Source organism: Podarcis pityusensis (genome assembly GCF_964106645.2).
Source record: "Podarcis pityusensis genome assembly, chromosome: 8".
NCBI classification, from domain to species: Eukaryota; Metazoa; Chordata; class Lepidosauria; order Squamata; family Lacertidae; genus Podarcis; species Podarcis pityusensis.
The window spans coordinates 84990738-85009340 of NC_138033.1; the positions used below are offsets into that span (position 1 = coordinate 84990738).

The 18603-nt window shown below is 47.1% G+C and overlaps 1 protein-coding gene across 9 annotated transcripts in view; it reads right to left on the bottom strand.

Annotated features, from left to right (window-relative positions):
• AAK1 (AP2 associated kinase 1) overlaps positions 1-18388 on the bottom strand; it is a 101001-nt gene extending 82613 nt beyond the window's left edge. For 5 of the 9 annotated variants that reach the window (XM_081017291.1, XM_081017288.1, XM_081017289.1 and 2 more), the window contains exons 1-2: positions 10924-11162; positions 10064-10494 (exon numbers count right to left, since the gene is read on the bottom strand). In XM_081017291.1, coding sequence (XP_080873417.1) covers positions 10064-10226 — 163 coding nt within the window. In that variant the 5' untranslated portion in view covers positions 10227-10494; positions 10924-11162. Of the gene's footprint in view, positions 1-10063; positions 10495-10923; positions 11163-18012 lie in introns of those variants that run through there. The other 4 variants (XM_081017293.1, XM_081017292.1, XM_081017287.1 and 1 more) reach the window with 3 other exon arrangements.
• Between the last annotated feature and the right edge of the window lie 215 nt (positions 18389-18603).

Consider the following 18603-nt stretch of genomic DNA (forward strand, 5'->3'; position numbering starts at 1 on the left):
TCAGTTTATGCACTTAATCTGTTCCAGTACAGTGGTACCTCTGGTTGCGAACAGGATCTGTTCCGGAGGCCCGTTCGCAACATGAAAGGAACGCAACCTGCAGCAGCGCGTCTGCGCACGTGAGGGTTGTGATTCGCCGCTTCTGCGCATGCGCGTGACATCATTTTGCGCGTCTGAGCATGCAACGAAACCCGGAAGTAACCCTTTCCGGTACTTCCGGGTTGCCGCAGGACATAACCCGAAAGAACGTAACATGAAGCAGATGTAACATGAGGTATGACTGTAGTCCATTCTTAAACCGAGGCGTGCTTTCCCTAATGAGGCCTCCCACTGCCGGTGCCCTTCCACCGTTCAGCTTCCGTTCTTAGACCGAGGTAAAGTTCGCAAACCGGGACACTTCTTCCAGTTTTGCAGAGTTCTTAAACTGAATAGTTTGTAAACAGGGCTGTTCTTAAACTGAGGTACCGCTGTAGTTACTTAAGAGGACTGAGACTCAACTACCCTGGGTTATTTATTTATTAGGAATAAACCAGTCAACAGACTGCTGGCCCACTAATCTTTTTCTAGCCTGTCTGTCTGAACATCCCCAATATGCTGGTCATGTGTGAACCAGAAACATAACTTGTGGAAAAACTCCTTCCTGGTTACCTGTAGCAAAGTAAGAATTCGTTAAAAGCAACAAGAAAAATGGTTGCCGACAGGCCTGAAATAGCTTGTCAGACACATCAGTCTGGTTGACTGCTTGTTCTCCCATTCCCAGAAAGAGTCCCTTGGCAGTGAACTTTATCTTTTTTGATTACAAACACACACACACACACACACACACAGAGAGAGAGAGAGAGAGAGAGAGAGAATGATTGCATCTTATGTGCATTTAACTTGCGTGATTTCAACCATGTGTGGTTGAAGGCAGACTTGCTGAAATTGTGCAACTTAAACCCAAGCAAGCCGGAGAGCTTGCAAGTTCTTTTTGCACTGAGTCCGTTTGGGGTTATCCAGTGCGAAAAGAGTTGCTATGCTCTCTGATTTGCTTGTGGGGGCAAGGCCCATTCAGCTTTCCAGCTCTGTTATGCTTTTGCAAGATCACACGCAGAGATCCAGGTTCCCGTGTGATCTCGTATGAGCAACCCTAGCTTTCTGGAGCCGGCGCACTGAGAGGCGTTATCCAGTGCAAAAAGAGCTTTAACCTCTCTGCCCTGCTTGCTGGGAAAAGTCCGTCTGGCACAAGAGCTCTGGGAGTATTGTGGATTCTCTCTGTACCCCCCACCCACCCACTAGCCTACAACAGCTCCAAGGGTTTGGGTACATGAGATTTTCATGTATAACCCAGAACCCTTGGAACAGAACTTCTGCATAAGATGTGACCATGCTATCATGCATTCTTAGCTTCACCCTCTAAACTAGAGGTGGGGAGCCTCTGCTCTGTGGGTTGAATGTGACCCTCCCCAGATGTTGTTGGACTACAACTCCCATCACCCCTAGCTAGCAAGGCCAGAGCTCAGGGATGATAGGAGTTGTAGTCCAACAACATCTGGGGACCCACAGGTTGAGAACCGCTGCTCTAGCAACTGCCAGGCTGTTGGTGCTCTTCCCAGACCACACCCCCTGACAACTTTGGCTGTCAGTGGCTCCTCAAGGTCTCAGATGGAAGTTCATTCGCAGCCCTGTTACACAAGATCTTTAAGCTGAATTTTCCATGGAGGAAACCTGGAATCTACATGCAAAGCAGGTGCTCCACCTCTGATTTATGGAGCCCAGTTCCTCGTAGGGAGTGGGCCTAGAAGAGTTGCTTTAATATGCAACCCTCTCCAGCTGTAAATATCAGCAAGAAAGCCAAGATTTGTTCACTCATGACTATGCACTGCTTGATTTCTCTTCATGTGATGACTGACAGTTCAGTGTGCAAATGGGCTTCAGTGCAACGTATATGAAGGGAAGTGAGCTGGTAGCGCTGTGGTCCAAACCACTGAGCCCCTTGGGCTTGCCAATCAGAAGGCCAGCGGTTTGAGTCCGTGGGACAGGGTGAGCTACAGTTACTCTGTCCCAGCTCCTGCCAACCTAGCAGGTTGAAAGCATACCAGCACGAGTAGATAGTTACCGCTGTGGCGGGAAGGTAAATGGCGTTTCTGTGAGCTCTGGCACTCATCACGGTGTCCCGTTGCGCCAGAAGCAGTTTAGTCATGCTGGCCATATAACCTGGAAATCTGTCTGTGGATAAATGCTGGCTCCCTTGGCCTGAAGCGAGATGAGCACCGCATGGTCCGCACCCCACAGTCAAGTCTGACTGGACTAAACCGTCCAGGGGTCCTTTAAAGGTAAAGGTAAAGGTAAAGGGACGCCTGACCATTAGGTCCAGTTGTGGACGACTCTGGGGTTGCGGCGCTCATCTCGCTTTACTGACCGAGGGAGCCGGCGTACAGCTTCCGGATCATGTGGCCAGCATGACTAAGCCGCTTCTGGCGAACCAGAGCAGCGCACGAAAACGCTGTTTACCTTCCCACCGGAGCGGTACCTATTTATCTACCTGCACTTTGACATGCTTTTGAACTGCTAGGTTAGCAGGAGCAGGGACCAAGTAACGGGAGCTCACCCCGTCGCGGGGATTCAAACCGCCGACCTTCTGATCGGCAAGTCCTAAGCTCTGTGGCTTAACCCACAGCGCCCCCCCCCCCGTGTCCCTAGGGGTCCTTTACCTTATATGAAAGGATGTTGGGAGAATGAAAGGCTCTTTCTGTGGTGTTTCATCTGCAATGGCTCATTCACACACACACAGCTGTTACCCAATACTGAAGTCATGATGAGGGACAGGTTCACACACACACATTTGAATGTTGCATCCAGCAACTTGCACATGTGAAAGAGGTTACAGATAAATCAATGCAAAGAGAACTCTGCAGTCACAACACTCACTGCTAGTCAGCAAGCCTACAGAAATCAAGTGCCAGTGAGCCAGTATTTATTACAGTCACATGATCTGTACAGGTTAAAATGCAGAGCTAAATTAACAAGGAATAAAAGACATCCAGTTTGTCCAGTTTAACTAATGCAGCCAGTCAGCTGAACTCTTAGGTGCACAGCAGTTTTTGAAAGTTAGTCATGTGCTCAGTAAGATATGGAATCTTGCCAGAAAAAAACAATGCATAACCAATCTTATCCAGGAGCTTGGGATGCAGGTACCAGCAAGGATCTCATGCAACGTACTGCTAAACAAACTAAACGCCACAGCTTAACATGATGTGTAAACATGGCAAAGTCCCAAATCAGAATGCAAGTCACACAATACATATAAAGTCTTAGGGACTCCACACCTTACATGGGCACAATCAATACTGAAATGGAATTCTCCAAAATCTCCCTGCCCTAGATTAACACCACTGATAGAACACTGAATTTTGCAACCACAAACACTCTACGAGGTTGTGTTATGTTGAGAAACCAAGCCACAGGTACAACTGATGGGAAATGCATGTGGGAACCCACACAGGTAATCCAGCCTTAAGTTTCACGAGAAGCAGAAGGCATGGGAAGGGTAAATAGAGTGTACAGTTTTGGACACCTCACCTCAAAAAATATTATAGCGCTGGAAAAGGTACAGCAAATGGCAACCAAAATGATCAAGGGGTTGGGGCGACTCACCTATGACAAAAGGTTACAGCACTTGGGGCTTTTTAGTTTAGAAATGATAGAGATGTGTAATATTATTTGTGGTCAGGAGACAGTGGATAGAGAAAGGTTTTTCTCCTTTTCTCATAATACTCAGGACCGTCCAATGAAGTTGAATGTTGGAAGGTTCAGGACAGAGAAAAGAAAGTCCCTCTTCGTGCAGCACACAGTTAAACTATGGAACTCACTGCCACAGGAGACAGTGGTGGCCACCAGCTTTGATGGCTGCAAAAGATTAGACAAATTCATGGAGAAGAGAGCTATTGATGGGTACTAGCTGCAAGGGCTGTCTTCTACTTCCACTGTCAGAGGAAGCATGTCTCCAAATACCGGTTCCTGGAAACCTTATGTGGAGAGCGCACTATTGCACTCAGGTTCTGTGAGAACAGGACAATGGACTAGATGGGCCTTTGGACTGACACAGCAGTGAGACTCCCCTTATGTTAGACCTAGTTCTCACAAACTGAAGAGCACCTCAACACTTCAGACAGCGTGCTGGCAAAGGTAAAGGGACCCCTGACCATCAGGTCCAGTCGTGGCCGACTCTGGGGTTGCGGTGCTCATCTCGCTTTATTGGCCGAGGGAGATTCCGGGTCATGTGGCCAGCATGACTAAGCTGCTTCTGGCGAACCAGAGCAGCACACGGAAACACCGTTTACCTTCCCGCCGGAGCGGTACCTATTTATCTACTTGCACTTTGACATGCTTTTGAACTGCTAGGTTGGCAAGCTGGGACCGAGCAAAGGGAGCTCACCCCGTCGTGAGATTCGAACAGCCGACCTTCTGATCGGCAAGTCCTAGGCTCTATGGTTTAACCCACAGTGCCACCCATGTCCCAGCATGATAATGAAATGTTCCTCCATTAAATAAGAACATCAGAAGAGCCTGATGGATCAGGCCAATGGCCCATCTAGTCCAGCATTCTGTTCTCGTAATGGCCAACCTGTGGGAACCCAGCAAGCAGGACCCATGCACAACAGCACTCTCTCTTCCTGTGGCTTCCAGCAACTGGAGCATTGCTGCCTGTACTGTGGAGGTAGAGCATAGCTTTCATAGCCTTTGATAGGCCTCGCCTCCTGCATGAATTTGTCCAATCCTCTTTTAAATTCACCTAGGTTGGTGGCCACCACTGATGTCTGTGGAAGCTAGTTTCATAGTTTAACTACAGAGTGCATGAAGGAGGACTTCCTTTTGCGTGTCCTGAATCTTCCAACATTCAGCTTCATCGGATGTCCACAAATTCTTGTGTTTTGAGAGAGGAAGGAAAACTTTTACCTACGCTCTCCATGCCATGAATAATTTTATAAACTTTTATTATGTTGCCTCTTACTTGCCTTTTCCGTAGGCTAAAAAGTATTGAATGCTGCAACCTTTCTTCATAGAGGAGCCGCTCCACCCCCTTGATCATTAAGGTTGCCCTTTTCTGAACCTTTTCCAACACTGCAATATCCTTTTTGAGGTGAGAACTGTACATGGTACAGTGGTACCTCTGGTTACGTACTTAATTCGTTCCGGAGGTCCATTCTTAACCTGAAACTGTTCTTAACCAGAAGCACCACTTTAGCTAATGGGGCCTCCTGCTGCCGCTGCGTCACCACAGCACAATTTCTGTTCTCACCCTGAAGCAAAGTTCTTAACTCAAGGTACTATTTCTGGGTTAGTGGAGTCCTGAAGCGTATGTAACCCGAGGTACCACTGTATTCCAAATGCACTTGCAGCATAGATTTGTATAATGGCATTAAAATTATTACTGATAGGAAGCCTGCATGTCAGCTAACCTGAAACCTCCCTCCCCGTCACCTTGATTCCCAAGAAGCAGCACTCTGCGTGGAGATGACACCAACACCTTCAGCCTGGAGGCAAAGAGGCAAAAGGTCCAGCTCCCTAACCATTGGCTAGAATTAGGCCCAGGGCCTGCCTCTCTGCCACCCAACTCAAGTATGGCCTTAATTTCACTACTGTTTGAAGAGGAAAAACAAGGCAATAATGAACACATAATGAGCTCTCAGCAGTAGTTTGTTCCCAAGCAGGCACTTTATCCTGTTTAGCCAACACAGTTCTGGTACACAAGACACACACACACACACACACACACAGCAAGGAGATCACAGCAAGAGAGCAAAACTCTCACAGGAGCATGTGTGACTGACCATTTTCTCTGCCTTTCCCATAAGGTAGATGGGGTGGGGAACCCTCAGGCCAAACAGGCAAACTAAGTACATGCTTAAGGCACCAGCAAAGCAAGGGCATGCACACAATGAGGGTTTTTCCAATGACATTTGGTATTTCAAGAAAAACATCAAAGTAGTCACAGTAGGAGAAATCAGAGCTTGTTAGACTTCCTTACCCTCCACTCCACACTCTTCCTCCATTTTTATGCTCCTTAGGTTCATTTTATGTTCTTGGGTTATTAATTAATCCCCACCTAAACCAGGGCACGTCCTACAAACGTATGTCAAAATAATGTGAGGCAATCAGATCCAGTGATTTATTTATTTTAAAGTTTTTTGTTTCAAATTACAGAAGGGAAGTACCATAATCTTTTCAGTGCTTAGGGGCCTCTAAAGTTCTTAATCTGGCCCTGCCCCTCTCCAAGGCATATACCCCTTCCCCCTTCCTGCTCCCACACCTTGCAGGCAAAGGGCGTTCTCTGTAGTGGCACTTTCCCTATGGAATGCCCTCCCCAGATGTCAAACAGATAAACAACTATTTGACTTTCAGAAGACATCTGAAAGCAGTTCAGGGAAGTTTTTAATGGTTGCTGTTTTATTGTGCTTTTAATATTTTGTTGGGAGCCACCCAGAATGACTGGGGCATATATCGGTGGCATATTACTTACATACATACATACATACATACATACGTACATACCCTGTTCCATTGCTCTCCTCCAGTGCTTTTGCTTGCCTGGAAGTGTGTCCTTGAACTGCAATAATATCTCTTGCTTGCCTGCATGGAGTTGGATTTTTGCATGGCTGGAATGTAATCTACCACACAACCCTAAGAGTTAGCTCTGTAGCTCCACCAACTTTTGCCTCTGGAGGTCCCACCCACCACTGGCATGTGTCCCCACCCAAAGGTTGCTCATGAGCCAATGCAGCCATTGAACCATAAAAGGCCCCTCACCTCTGTCCATGAGAACATCCTACTGCTGAATCAGGTTTCTTCAGAACACAAAATCCATTCAACATTGGGAGACACTTACCCACAGATTTATCAAAAAACCTTAACCTTGAAGGCCTGCTAAAGTCAGATGCAGCTTTCCCTGATCTGCTGCCTTCCAGATGTGCTGGACTACAACTTTCATCCAAGCCAACAGAGCTAATGCTGGCTAGGGCTGATGGGAGTTGTAGTCCCAGCCTATCAGGAAGGCTGCTCTAGAGCAGTCCTTTGTGCAAGAGTCTTTCACATGAGATAGTTTATATAAGCCAGGTTTGGGGAGCCTCTGGCCCTCCAAATACTGCTGAATCACAATTCCCATAATTCCTCATCATTGGGCCCTGCTGGCTGTAGCGGATGGAGTCCACCAACATCTGGAGGGCCACAAGTTCCCCAGCCCCGACACTGGAAGTCAGGTTAAGCTTTTAACTGGGTCAACCTGGTTGTAATGCAGTAGATTAGAGGTCAAGCTGTAAAGTCCCTGTTTCAAATCTCATCTCCCACCCTATCCTCATGTGGTGGCCTCAGTAAAGGCATTACCTTCCTGGTCTCAGCTCTCTATCTACAATTGAAGATGGACATAGAAATCTAACAAATAGAACTGGCCTGCCTTAAGAAGCTGCTCTGAGGATTACGTAAAATGACGGGCATGGGCTCCAATCAACATTTGAAATACACCATACAATGCTAATTGCCATTGTCTGTAATAAAACATGTGAACTTAGAATTTTAACCATTTCCCCCCATTTTATAACATGCATTGATCCAAGAAGCCCATTACAGGTAAGAGGTCAAAATGCAGGACCGTGTTTCCTCCTCCAGGCTCACACAGAACATTCAGAGCTGATCATGGAAGGGTTAATTTTTTTAATCCTACTTTTCGTCCAAAGAGCTCAAGATGGTATACACAGATATCCTCTCCACCTTTATTTATCACAGCAACCCTTTCAATGTAGGTTAGACCAAGGGCTCACCTGGAGAATCTCATGGCCAAATGGGAGCCCCTGGGCATTCCTAGCCCCAAATTCAACATGCTAACCAATACACCAATTGAGCCCACATGGACCATAGTTTGTGTGTTGAGTTTCTCCATCAAAAGAGGTCACCAGAGGACACTGTAGAATATATACATATATTTGCCTAATGATTGATTAGACACCATGCATTAAAAGCTACATTTAAACATACTTTTTACAGTCACCCCTCCTACCTTTCACACAGCATCTACTTTATGGGTGGCCTCATAGAAGAGGGTGCACATTTTCTGAGAAATGCTTTTGGTGTCCAAACCTGGGGTGAGTGAATAAAAACTTTCAGGTGATTCTGCCCTGTCCACTGAAGCTTAGTTAATTCTGCAGGCTCAGACCACAGTTTAAGACACATCCCCAAACAGCATGGCTCCCAAGCCACCCTTTAGAGCCACCTGAAGCTGTCTTTGTGCTATTCATTTAGGTTCTTCACCCCTAATCCCCATTATTCTGGGACCATTTCAGGAGCCCCTAAGCATGCCTTGAAAACACACAAACTACTATCTATCCATGCACATGCACCCAACCTTGCTCTTTCCAAATCAAATATGCACCAGAAATCTCAGTCACAACATTTATCTTCCTCTTAAAGCACCACCCTGAGAACAGGAGAGATCCAGGGAGGAAGGCACAAACGACGCCATGGAGAGGAAGAGGAGCAGTTCAACAAATTTTGGAGGAGAGAATCCTCCCAGTACAAGGTACTGATCATTTCCTGCTCCTGTCAACATCACATGGAGGATCTGCCGGCAAGTTATTTAATCATCTTCAAATGAGGTCCTCTGTTTCCTGCGGAACACTTACGTAGTAAGCAAGAGGAAGGCAGAGCGTATCTGTAGCTTAGTCCTGAAAGCACCTCATAGCCAGGGCCTTGTCAGAAGCCAGTAGAGGCAGGTACACAGTAGACAATTCAGTCAAAATAGTGCCTCGCCATTTTTTATTGGCTTTGTTATTTTTGGAGAGAGAGAGAGAGATGACGAGGGCTGGCTTTTTGCCCACTCCCTATCTCTACTCAGAAAAATGCCTGCGGCAATTCACCATAACCAGCAGCCTTTGGCTTGCTCTAGGTGAGCATCAGCCTTGGATTCAACACACTCAAGCATCTTTTTCCAAAAAAGCAAACGCTTCATGAAAAACACTGTTCTTTGTAAATGCAGCCACACTGTCCCTTCGGGAAAGCCAGCTCAATAAAATTTACCTTGGCACAGGGATACAGTAAAAACAACAACAACCCTCTCAAATACCTCTGCCCAGTTCTGCTAATAAGGGTCTTTCTTTCTTAGTAACTCAGGTCTTATGCAATGTATTATAAATTCTAAACTGCACATTTCCCCTCTTTTTAAAGAGATGCTGTCCAATTACTGACTCCATGCAAGGCCTAAATAATACTACAATTGTGAAGGTCAAAGCTAAAGTTCCATATATAATTTGGGGTTTTTTCTACACTGGGGAGTGGTGGGGGAAGACAAAGATTCCCTGAGGTATCTCAACGTTCTAGCTAGACTGCACCAAATCAAGTTGAAGTAAAAAGCCAAGGGCTTTCTGCACTGCAAACTTTATGGGTGATCTTTATGGACCCCTGTAGGAATCTCCTTTAGTCCTTAAAATGTCACCCAGATTTCTGTGGGCCACAACCCCCAAGGTAAGCATGCATCTTACATGTGTGCTTTGCGCTTGCTACACAAAGGCAGCATGAATAAATGACAAATTTATCCCTACGCATCCAATTATCCCTTTACTTAATAGCACTCAAACGAGGGGGGGAGGGGAGAGCATGAAAGGAAACAATTCACTCCCTTAATATATGCACCAATGCAGCCTGCCATATTACATAATATTGTTGCCAATGGGGGGGGGGAGTTTTCCAACTTATATACTGTTAACCCTGTTAGCTGGCTCTATTTATTTGCATTTGTAGAAACTGGAGTTCCAAACCATTTTTTTTATTGTTAATTAAAACACAGAATAGACAGTAGCCACCAATGCTACCATTTATTAATTTGCCTTGACACAACATTCTAGTCCTTTTAATAAGCAAAGGTGGCACCCATGTAAAGCGGCACGTTTTCTTGAAAGAAGTCAGAATGGAAATTGTGTGTGTGAGAACATTCAAAGAAGGGTTAAGAATCTGCTTCCATTCATTTGTGGAGATGTTAAGAGAGGAGGGGGGGGTAGGGGAAGGAGAGGCAAAACTCCCATCAGCTGCATCTTACCTTCCGCCAGAACTTCATCCACAGTCACCTGACACCTCCCAATGTTGAACACCCGGCCTATGTATCCACTCCCAGGCCCAGTGCTACTGCCACTCCCTCCGAGGGTCCCAGAACCGGCCCCAGAGCCACCCTGCTCTCGCCGGGAGTCAAAAAACTTCTTCATGGCTCCAAGAGTGCGCAGCCTAAACACTTTTCGCTTAGCAAGTCCAGTATGACACACAAACACCCCAAATATATATATATAATTGTGTGTTTGTGTGTCTATTCTATATATGTGTGTGTGTATGTGTCTATGTACACAGCTCTTGACGTCTTGAAGCAAGACAAAAATTAATCCCTTTGCGGCAAAATATCTTCTTTTTCCTTAGAGGTCATATGCTTTGTTCCCTCTCGCCCAGTCCAGGAAGGCAGAGCTTGGGTGTTATTCAGACCTGTTGGGAGGAAGAGACAGAATTAGAGGCTTTTGCCATTTGCTCCAACTGTCTAATAATATTAAAAACAGCATCACCACCCTCTCTGGAGAGAAATATCTCCCTCAGGCGGGGCGGGGGGGGGGAGGAATCCCTTACTCGCACCCCCCCCGAAAAAGCATCCCTTCTTTCTACTCTTGAGGTGCCCGCAAAGAAAATAGGGGGGTCCCTTTGCCCGGGGAAAGGGTACGCGTCGTGATGATGACGGCCCCCTTCTCTCCCCCGCCAAGAGTGGTGGGGAGGGGAGAGCTTACTTTTGGGACCCACCGCCCCAGCAAGGCAGAAGAGGGGGTGCCCAGCTGGTGCCCCTGCCGCTAACGCTGCATGAGCCGGGGGGGGGGGGGGAGAGAGAGAGAGAGAGAGAGACACCCGGCCTGGCCACACTGTTACCATGTCCGCTTCCGCTGCGGGCGCCGCTCCGGCCCTGCAGCATCGCTACAAAGTGGCAGCCGGAGGAGCGCCGCCGGCCGGGCAGAGCAGGAGGGGGAGCCGCTGCGGAGGAGGAGGAGGAGGAGGAGGTGGAAGAGCGTCAAGGGAGGCTGGGGCTGGCCGGGGGGAGACCATGCCGAGCCTTCCTCCGCTCGCGGCCCCCGCCGACCAGGAAATGAACTGCCACAGGAAGTCCCAGTTCCAGAAAAGCTGGGGGGGGGGGGGAGAGAGAAAGGGAGGGAGTCGGCGGGCGAGAGGAAAGAGGGCGGAAGAGGGAGGAGGAATCCTCAACGCGCCGCCCCTCCCTTTTAACCCCTTCCCAGCCAGGGAAGCCAGGCAAGCACGCAGCCCTCCCCCTCTGCCCTCAAACAGAAGCGACGGATCCGTGAAATAATTCCACCAACAAAACTAGAGGGGGGTTTTATTTTTTGTTAAGGGGACTTCACATTTACTTCCTCCCTTCCTCCTCCTCTCACCCCCCCCCGTATAAATTGCAACAGACGTTCTAGCCGCGTTGCCTTCTGGGAAGGGTAGTTTCTCCTCCCTGCCTGCGGGATCTCTGGCAACCTCGTCGATTCGGAGGACTACAAGTCCCAGATGACGCCTGGCGGAGGGTTGTTGGGTGGGAGCTTGTGAGTAATGGATTTACTGTATTAATTTATCGCTCTCTGTCACACTCACACAGAGGAGTGCATGAAGTACATTTTTTTAAAAAAAAATCCTTCCTTCCTGCTCCCTTCCTATAAATTCTAATCGTTATTGATACAAAATACTTTTTACTTATGGCCACCAATCTAAGCAATGCATATGCATATGAAATCATATGCTGTAATAAGTGTAATAAATTTACTATATACACTTTGACACAGCTTTGTTAATATATTCAGAACCGTTTATCTGTTTATTGTTGTTTTATTTTTTATTTATATAATTGTTGCATGTTACAAAACACACACTGTTATAACACACACACACACACACACAAACTGTACATCTTTTGTACAGCACCTGATACATCAACAGTTTTTAGATAGTAATTCGTTCAGGCAGGGATCCGTTTACCCCAAACTCATGATTGATTGGGATTAGCAAATTGCCCAAAATTCATTGTCGATCAGGACTGTGAATGGATTTGATTAACAGTATTAGTAGTAAAATTAAAAATGGTTTAAGGTATCAGATCCATGTCCGAGGAAGAACACTGTTGGTGTTGACGAAGTTATATTGATATTAAACAAATTCTAGGAGAAATAAAACCATTATATTAGATGCCCATCTGAGCAAGACCGTTGTATGCCTCTAAAATCTTTCTGGTTTGACCACCACCCACCTCAGTTCCTTACTATTTAATACAGTGGTACCTCTGGATGCGAACGGGATCCGTTCCGGAGCCCTGTTCGCATCCTGAAGCGAACGCAACCCACATCTGCGGGTTGTGATTCGCTGCTTCCGTGCATGTGCGTGATGTCATTTTGAGCGTCTGCGCATGCACAAGCGGCAAAACCTGGAAGTAACGCACTCCGTTACTTCCGAGTCGCTGCGGAGCGTAACCTGAAAACACTCAACCTGAACCACATTTAACCTGAAGTATGATTGTACAGCCACTGAATGCTGTGACAAAACATCTGGAGGGCACCCTAGGGATCACTTCCAATGCTGGGATCCTCAACTCTTAACATTTCTATAAATAGGACTATCAGTGTGGATTAGCCAGAGACTGATGAGTCAGTCTGTGGGATTTTACCAACATTGTTGTCTACATTTGAGAACATCTCCAGTATTGTAGACAGTACTGAGGTAGGTGAACCAGTGGTCTGACTCTGTATATGGCAGCTTCCCATGTTCCTATCTGCTGGAGTTAAGTTGTATGTGCAACCTTATTCTGTAGTGGACTTTGGGCTTTCAAATTTCAGTGGCAACCTATGCAATGCACTGCCACCCCCCACCTCCCCTCTCACCTTTCATTCTAAGTCAATGTTGCAGCACCCTCTCAACTCAGTGCAGGAGAACCGGTTGCGCTCCCCTAAATCCACCTTTGACCTCATTCCAAATAAACCACATCCCAGGCTTAGTGCCACGCCCCTTGAAACCTCACTGCTTGGAGACCTGGGATGCCCATAACAATAGCATGGTGAACAGCTGTTCACATTATCTTATCCTTTAAAAGAAGATGTAAAGGAGTGCCACAGAGGAGCTGTGGGGTGGCAGCCCCCTTCTTTGACAGAAGCGGGATGCACCACCCACTCTCTAGTTGACCCAGCAAGCTGCCATTGCTTATTATCCATTGCTGAGAGAGAGAGATGAAATGGGAGAATGCATTGCCAGGGGTTGGACTAGATAACCCCTTGGGTCCCTCCCAACTCTACAGTCTATTGTTCTACAGAGAAGAATAGATTGTTCTACAGAGAACAATAGAGGACAGAAAGAGCTACACTTCATTTTTGGAACCTGACAGGCAAGGAGGAGAGAATTCACTAGTGTGCAATTGTCATTACTCTGGAATACAGTGGTACCTCTGGTTACGGATTTAATTCATTTTGGGGTGCCGTGCACACCCTGAAAAATCTGTAACTAGAGGTGCAGCTTCTGTGCATGCGCACGGTGCAATAGAGCACTTCTGCGCATGCGTGAGCGGCGAATACACTTCCGGGTTTGCTGGGTGTGCCGCAGCCGTAACCTGAAGATTCCGTAAACTGGAGGTTATGCAACATTGTACCACTGTACCTTGTTTCCACCAGCTGGATTACATTGGTGCCACCTCCAAATGCTACCCTGCTGGTGTAACCATGGCACAGGATTGTGCCTTAAATGGAGACATTGGGCTTGTATCCAGCTAAGTCCAAACTCAGAGCAGACCCACTGAAATTAATGAATTTTAATTAGGCGTGTCCATTAACTTCAATGGGTCTACTCTGAGTAGCACTAGCATTTACTACAACCCTTCATTTTCCTGTTTTTAAAAGAAAAACACCAGCCAATTGATATTCATTCCAGAAATACAGGCTACTATAATATGGAGATTTTCTGCTGTGGAAAGATGGATTTTTCTGGTCAAACAAAACTTTTTCCATATTGAAACAAAAACATTGCACAAATGTTGTTTCCAATGCTTGCATATAAAATAAAGTATGATACTTGAGAGAGAACCAACTGTTCCACATCAAGAACTCTGATTATATAGCTGATTAGTTAACACCTTATTAGTATGGGCTGTAGGTAAACAAACAACTTGTTCCTGGTTTCATATTGAACAGAATGAGATGGGTTGAAGGACTCTAGAGGCATCATTTCGTATGGCAATTGAGAAGAAAAAACCTCAAACACTTAAGACTCACCTGTAATTAACATTAAACATTGAGTGCTGTGTCCTTTGACTCATATCTAAACTGCAAACATTTATTTATTTACAGTACATATAGTCCCCTCTTCACTGAATGTTTTAAATTCCAGAGCAGAGAACAAAGTAATAAAAATAGAGAAAATAATACACAAAAATTACAGAATCATATAAACAGGACTAATAAGCAATTAAACAATCCTATCATAAGAGAAACAAGAAAAATTGCAACATACATTAATATTTCCAATTTAACGAATGTTGAAGAGTGGTTCCTCAGCTATTCAGCCACAGCAGCAGTCAGGAGTCAACCACATCACAAAGCATTTTTCTTACCTGCCCTGTCACAAGATAGCAGCAGCAAGCAGCACAGGGTGTGCAAGAGGAAGCTTGGGGGGTAAGATACTTTGCATTTAACATGCAAGCTTCAGAGGGTCAAATCCCATGCTAGGAGAGGCAAAGCCCATCCAGCCATAGCTGAACCAATTGGAATGAGTGCTGTATTGACCAGCGGCCTGGCTCCTACAGGGCATCTCTAGGTAAGAGGTGGTCATGGACAACTGTTGCTTGTCAGAGGGCTGGGTGGGCCATTGGTCTGGCTCTCTATAAGGAAGCCTTTTCTACCCCCAGATGTCTTTTGAAAAAGGATTGGGGAGTGGTTCTTATGATGAATTATTAGTTGATTAAAAAACGAATTGAGGCAGGAGAGCCAGTGCAGTGTAATGGTGAGAGCATTGGACTATGACTTGGAAGACCAGGGTTCAAATCCCCACTCAGCTACATGAAGCTCACTGAGTGACTTTGAGCCAGTCACTGCCTGTCTGTCTAATCTACCTCACAGGGTTGTTGTGAGGACAAAATTGGGATGGGAGAACCATGTACACCACATTGAGTTCCTTGGAAAAAAGGTGGTATTTAAATGTTATAAATAAAAAATAAATCAATGGGTAGGGTTTTTTAATATGCACACATGCTCTGGCAAACTACATATATTGTCCAATAGGCCACTTGGTGTCTTATGAAGCACATTGGACCAAGAGGCCTGGCATATTGCTTCTCCTGGTTGTCATCCCCCCACCTGAGTGTCTCATACACTTTGGCATTGGCATGCATCCTACCTGAGCACCTGGAGAGGTCTGCCTCCCCACAGTCCAGGTAACCTGCAACAGATGAGGGCCCATCATGTTTCCAAACTCATCAAGCTCCCCACCCACCTGTCAGAATCTCACCCTGAAGGCAAATGGAGACAGAGCAGTGAGGTCCCTGCCTAGTAAGAAATAGACAGTGGTACCTCGGGTTACATACGCTTCAGGTTACAGACTCCACTAACCCAGAAATAATACCTCGGGTTAAGAACTTTGCTTCAGGATGAGAACAGAAATCGCGCGGCGGCAGCGCAGCAGCAGCAGGGGGCCCCATTAAAGTGGTACATCAGGTTAAGAACAGTTTCAGGTTAAGAATGGACCTCTGGAACGAATTAAGTATGTAATCAGAGATACCACTGTATAGCACACACATGGCAAGAGTGAAGTCTTTATTGCAGGGCATGTGGGAAAAACATGTTCTTTCGCTATAAGACTTTAAAACGGGATTATACAAATTAATGGGCAGTAAGAGTATCTGTATTCTCTGCCTCCACAGCTGGAGGCAGCACTTTCTGAATACCAATTGCTGGAGACCATAGGAGGGGAGGAGGTTCTTGTGCTCGGATTCTGCCTGTGGGTTCCCAAAGGCATCTGGCTGGCCACTGTGAGAACAGGATGCTGGACTAGATAGCACCTGTTCCCCACATCCCTTGCCTACCTGGGTGGCGGTGCTCTGGCACCCCCTGTTGGCAGAGTGGAGGTTTCTAACTGACTTATACACTGATGGTGGTGTGCTATGATTGGGTGAACTATTAAACACTATCAAATATTGAAATTGTCTCTCATGGATGCCAAGTGAAAGTAAATACTTGAGTACTCAGAGGATGCTTGACATGCAAATTGGAAATAAAATTTTGGGGAAGCAAACTTGTTTTATCTTCAGATAAATTTGGGTGGAGAAAAACATCTCGCTCACCTCCTAGCTCATAAAACTCCATGAGCCTTAGCAAGCCTAAGGAATGAGGCTTCTGAGCCTATCCTAGCGGCAGCCTGCATTTTGTTTGGGAGGCCCCCATTTTGAGAATCAGGGCACCAGCAGCTTCATACAATACCCGCTTTTGCTCCCTTATTGACCAAACTTTCCAGACAGTTCAGCGTTTTGTAACTGGAAATCTGCCAGACTTGGAGAAATCTCATAAACGCCAAGATTATCCAGAACTGCTGGTCAGCCCCACCTGTGGAGCAATAGTGACCTCTTGTGAGCAGCAGGATGAAAACTAGAGTGTCCTGCATTTCCTCCTTAAATCTGTATCCTTGCAATACAGTACTGCTCTCTCTCCCACTCCCAATTCTTAACCTGCTTTGGCTTCTTAAGGTGGAAGGAATGGTTGTGAGTCACACCCTAGTCAAGAAAAAATAGCGGAACAACTCATATTCTGCTTCATTCCACCATCTCCAGTCCATCTTCGTCTCCTACACTTTGCTTTACTTATAAGATTAAATGTACAATTTATCGTAATTTGGAAGGTCAGATAAAAATTACAAAAGAGAATGCCTTTTTTTAAAAAAAAGCAGCTACTGACCTGAACCCCTTTCTTCTGGGGTTTTTCCAAAGTTCCATCCTTTTCACTGTACCCCTTCTGCCAAGCAACATTGGCTGCAGCAGTGGGATGGATAGTGCAGAGTGGATGGATTGGTCACATGGGTTGCCAGAGGGGCTGGTTGATTGACTGATTGATTGACTGATTGATTGATTGATTGATTGGATTGAATTTATATACTGCTCTAAACCGAGGTTGGCTCAGGCAGGAGTCAGGCTTTAAATTCATATGGTGCTTCCATTACCTTGGTTTTGCTGGGCCCAAGGCGCAATCTGCCCTCTATATTGTTGAAAGCAGTATCATACCACTTTAAATGATCATGGCTTAGAATCACAGAATTATAGAGCTGGAAGGGACCCTAAGGGTCATCTAGGTCAACCCCCTGCAATGCTTTCCCAAAAGCATCCTGGGAATTGTAGTTTGCTGAACTACAATTCCCTCCACAGAGCCCCCAATTTGCAGAGCGATTTACCAACCCCTCTTTCCCAAGGAAGTCTAGGAACAGCAGCGGGGGGGGGGGGGGATAACAACTTGCAGCACCCTTAAGAAACTGCAGCTACTAGAATTCTTCAATGTATGATGTGAAGGGGGCCAGAGACTCTGACCCTAGACAGCATCCCATCTCAAATTCAACAAAGATTGACCCACAAAAAAGTTCCTCGAGAAGAGGGACTGGTGGCTAAAACCCTCTGAGGGAATCGTAGCTCTGTGAAAGGACTAGGGGGTCTCCTAACAAACAGCTCCTATCGCCCTTGAGAAACTACAGTTCCCGGGCGACTTTGAGGGAAGCTGTGCCTGTTCAAAGTGGCACCATAGTGCTTTAAATGCATAGTGCGGATGGCACACTATATGGCGCCTTTATCTGCTTTGCTACCGGGGGGTTGCCTGCTTTTGGGGTGGGGGGGTGAGTTATACATTTGTTTTGCTTTGGTTTTCGTTACGTATTTCGTGTTTTCACCTTGTGCTTTTATGCTGCGGACATACCCTAATTTAATATAGCAATAAAACAGCCGCCAGCTTTCCTTACTCAAGCTCGACGTCCCGCCAGCCTGGTGCAGCCGTGGTTAGTGCAGGGGGAGGCGGCCCCGGGTTCAAATCCCGCCTCAGCCACGGCGTCCTCCTCAGGCCGCTTCCCCCGTCCGAGGCTGCCGCCCCATCAGACCGGGCTCACCTCGGCGGGCGCCGGGGAAGAGGCTCGGTGCCGTCTCGGGAGGGCGGAAAGAGGCTTCCCTGAGGAGAACTCGCTCGCCCGCCTCACGGAGGGCGCCGGCTTCCCCGCCGAGCTGAAACCCGAGCCGCTCGCCTCAGCCGCCTCCCGGGCGGCGTCCGCCCCTTCCAAGGGCGGGTTTTCCGCGCCTATGAAAAGGCGAGGCGGCGCTGGGCTTCGGCAGCGGCGCGGACTCGGCAGGTGAGGCGAGGCGGGCGGGTCTGTGTCACTTCTGGGGCTGCGGAGGCCTCGAGGGCGCGGCGTGTTCCGTAGAGAGCGGGCCCTCGCTAGCCTGGCGGTGCCTGGGCGGCGGCCTCCTTCCCCTCGCCCGCGGGCCGGCTGCTGGGCCGGCGGGGAGCGGGCGCTGCCACCCTGGCGACCCGAGCGAGGGCTCGCCTCAGTTTCCCCCGC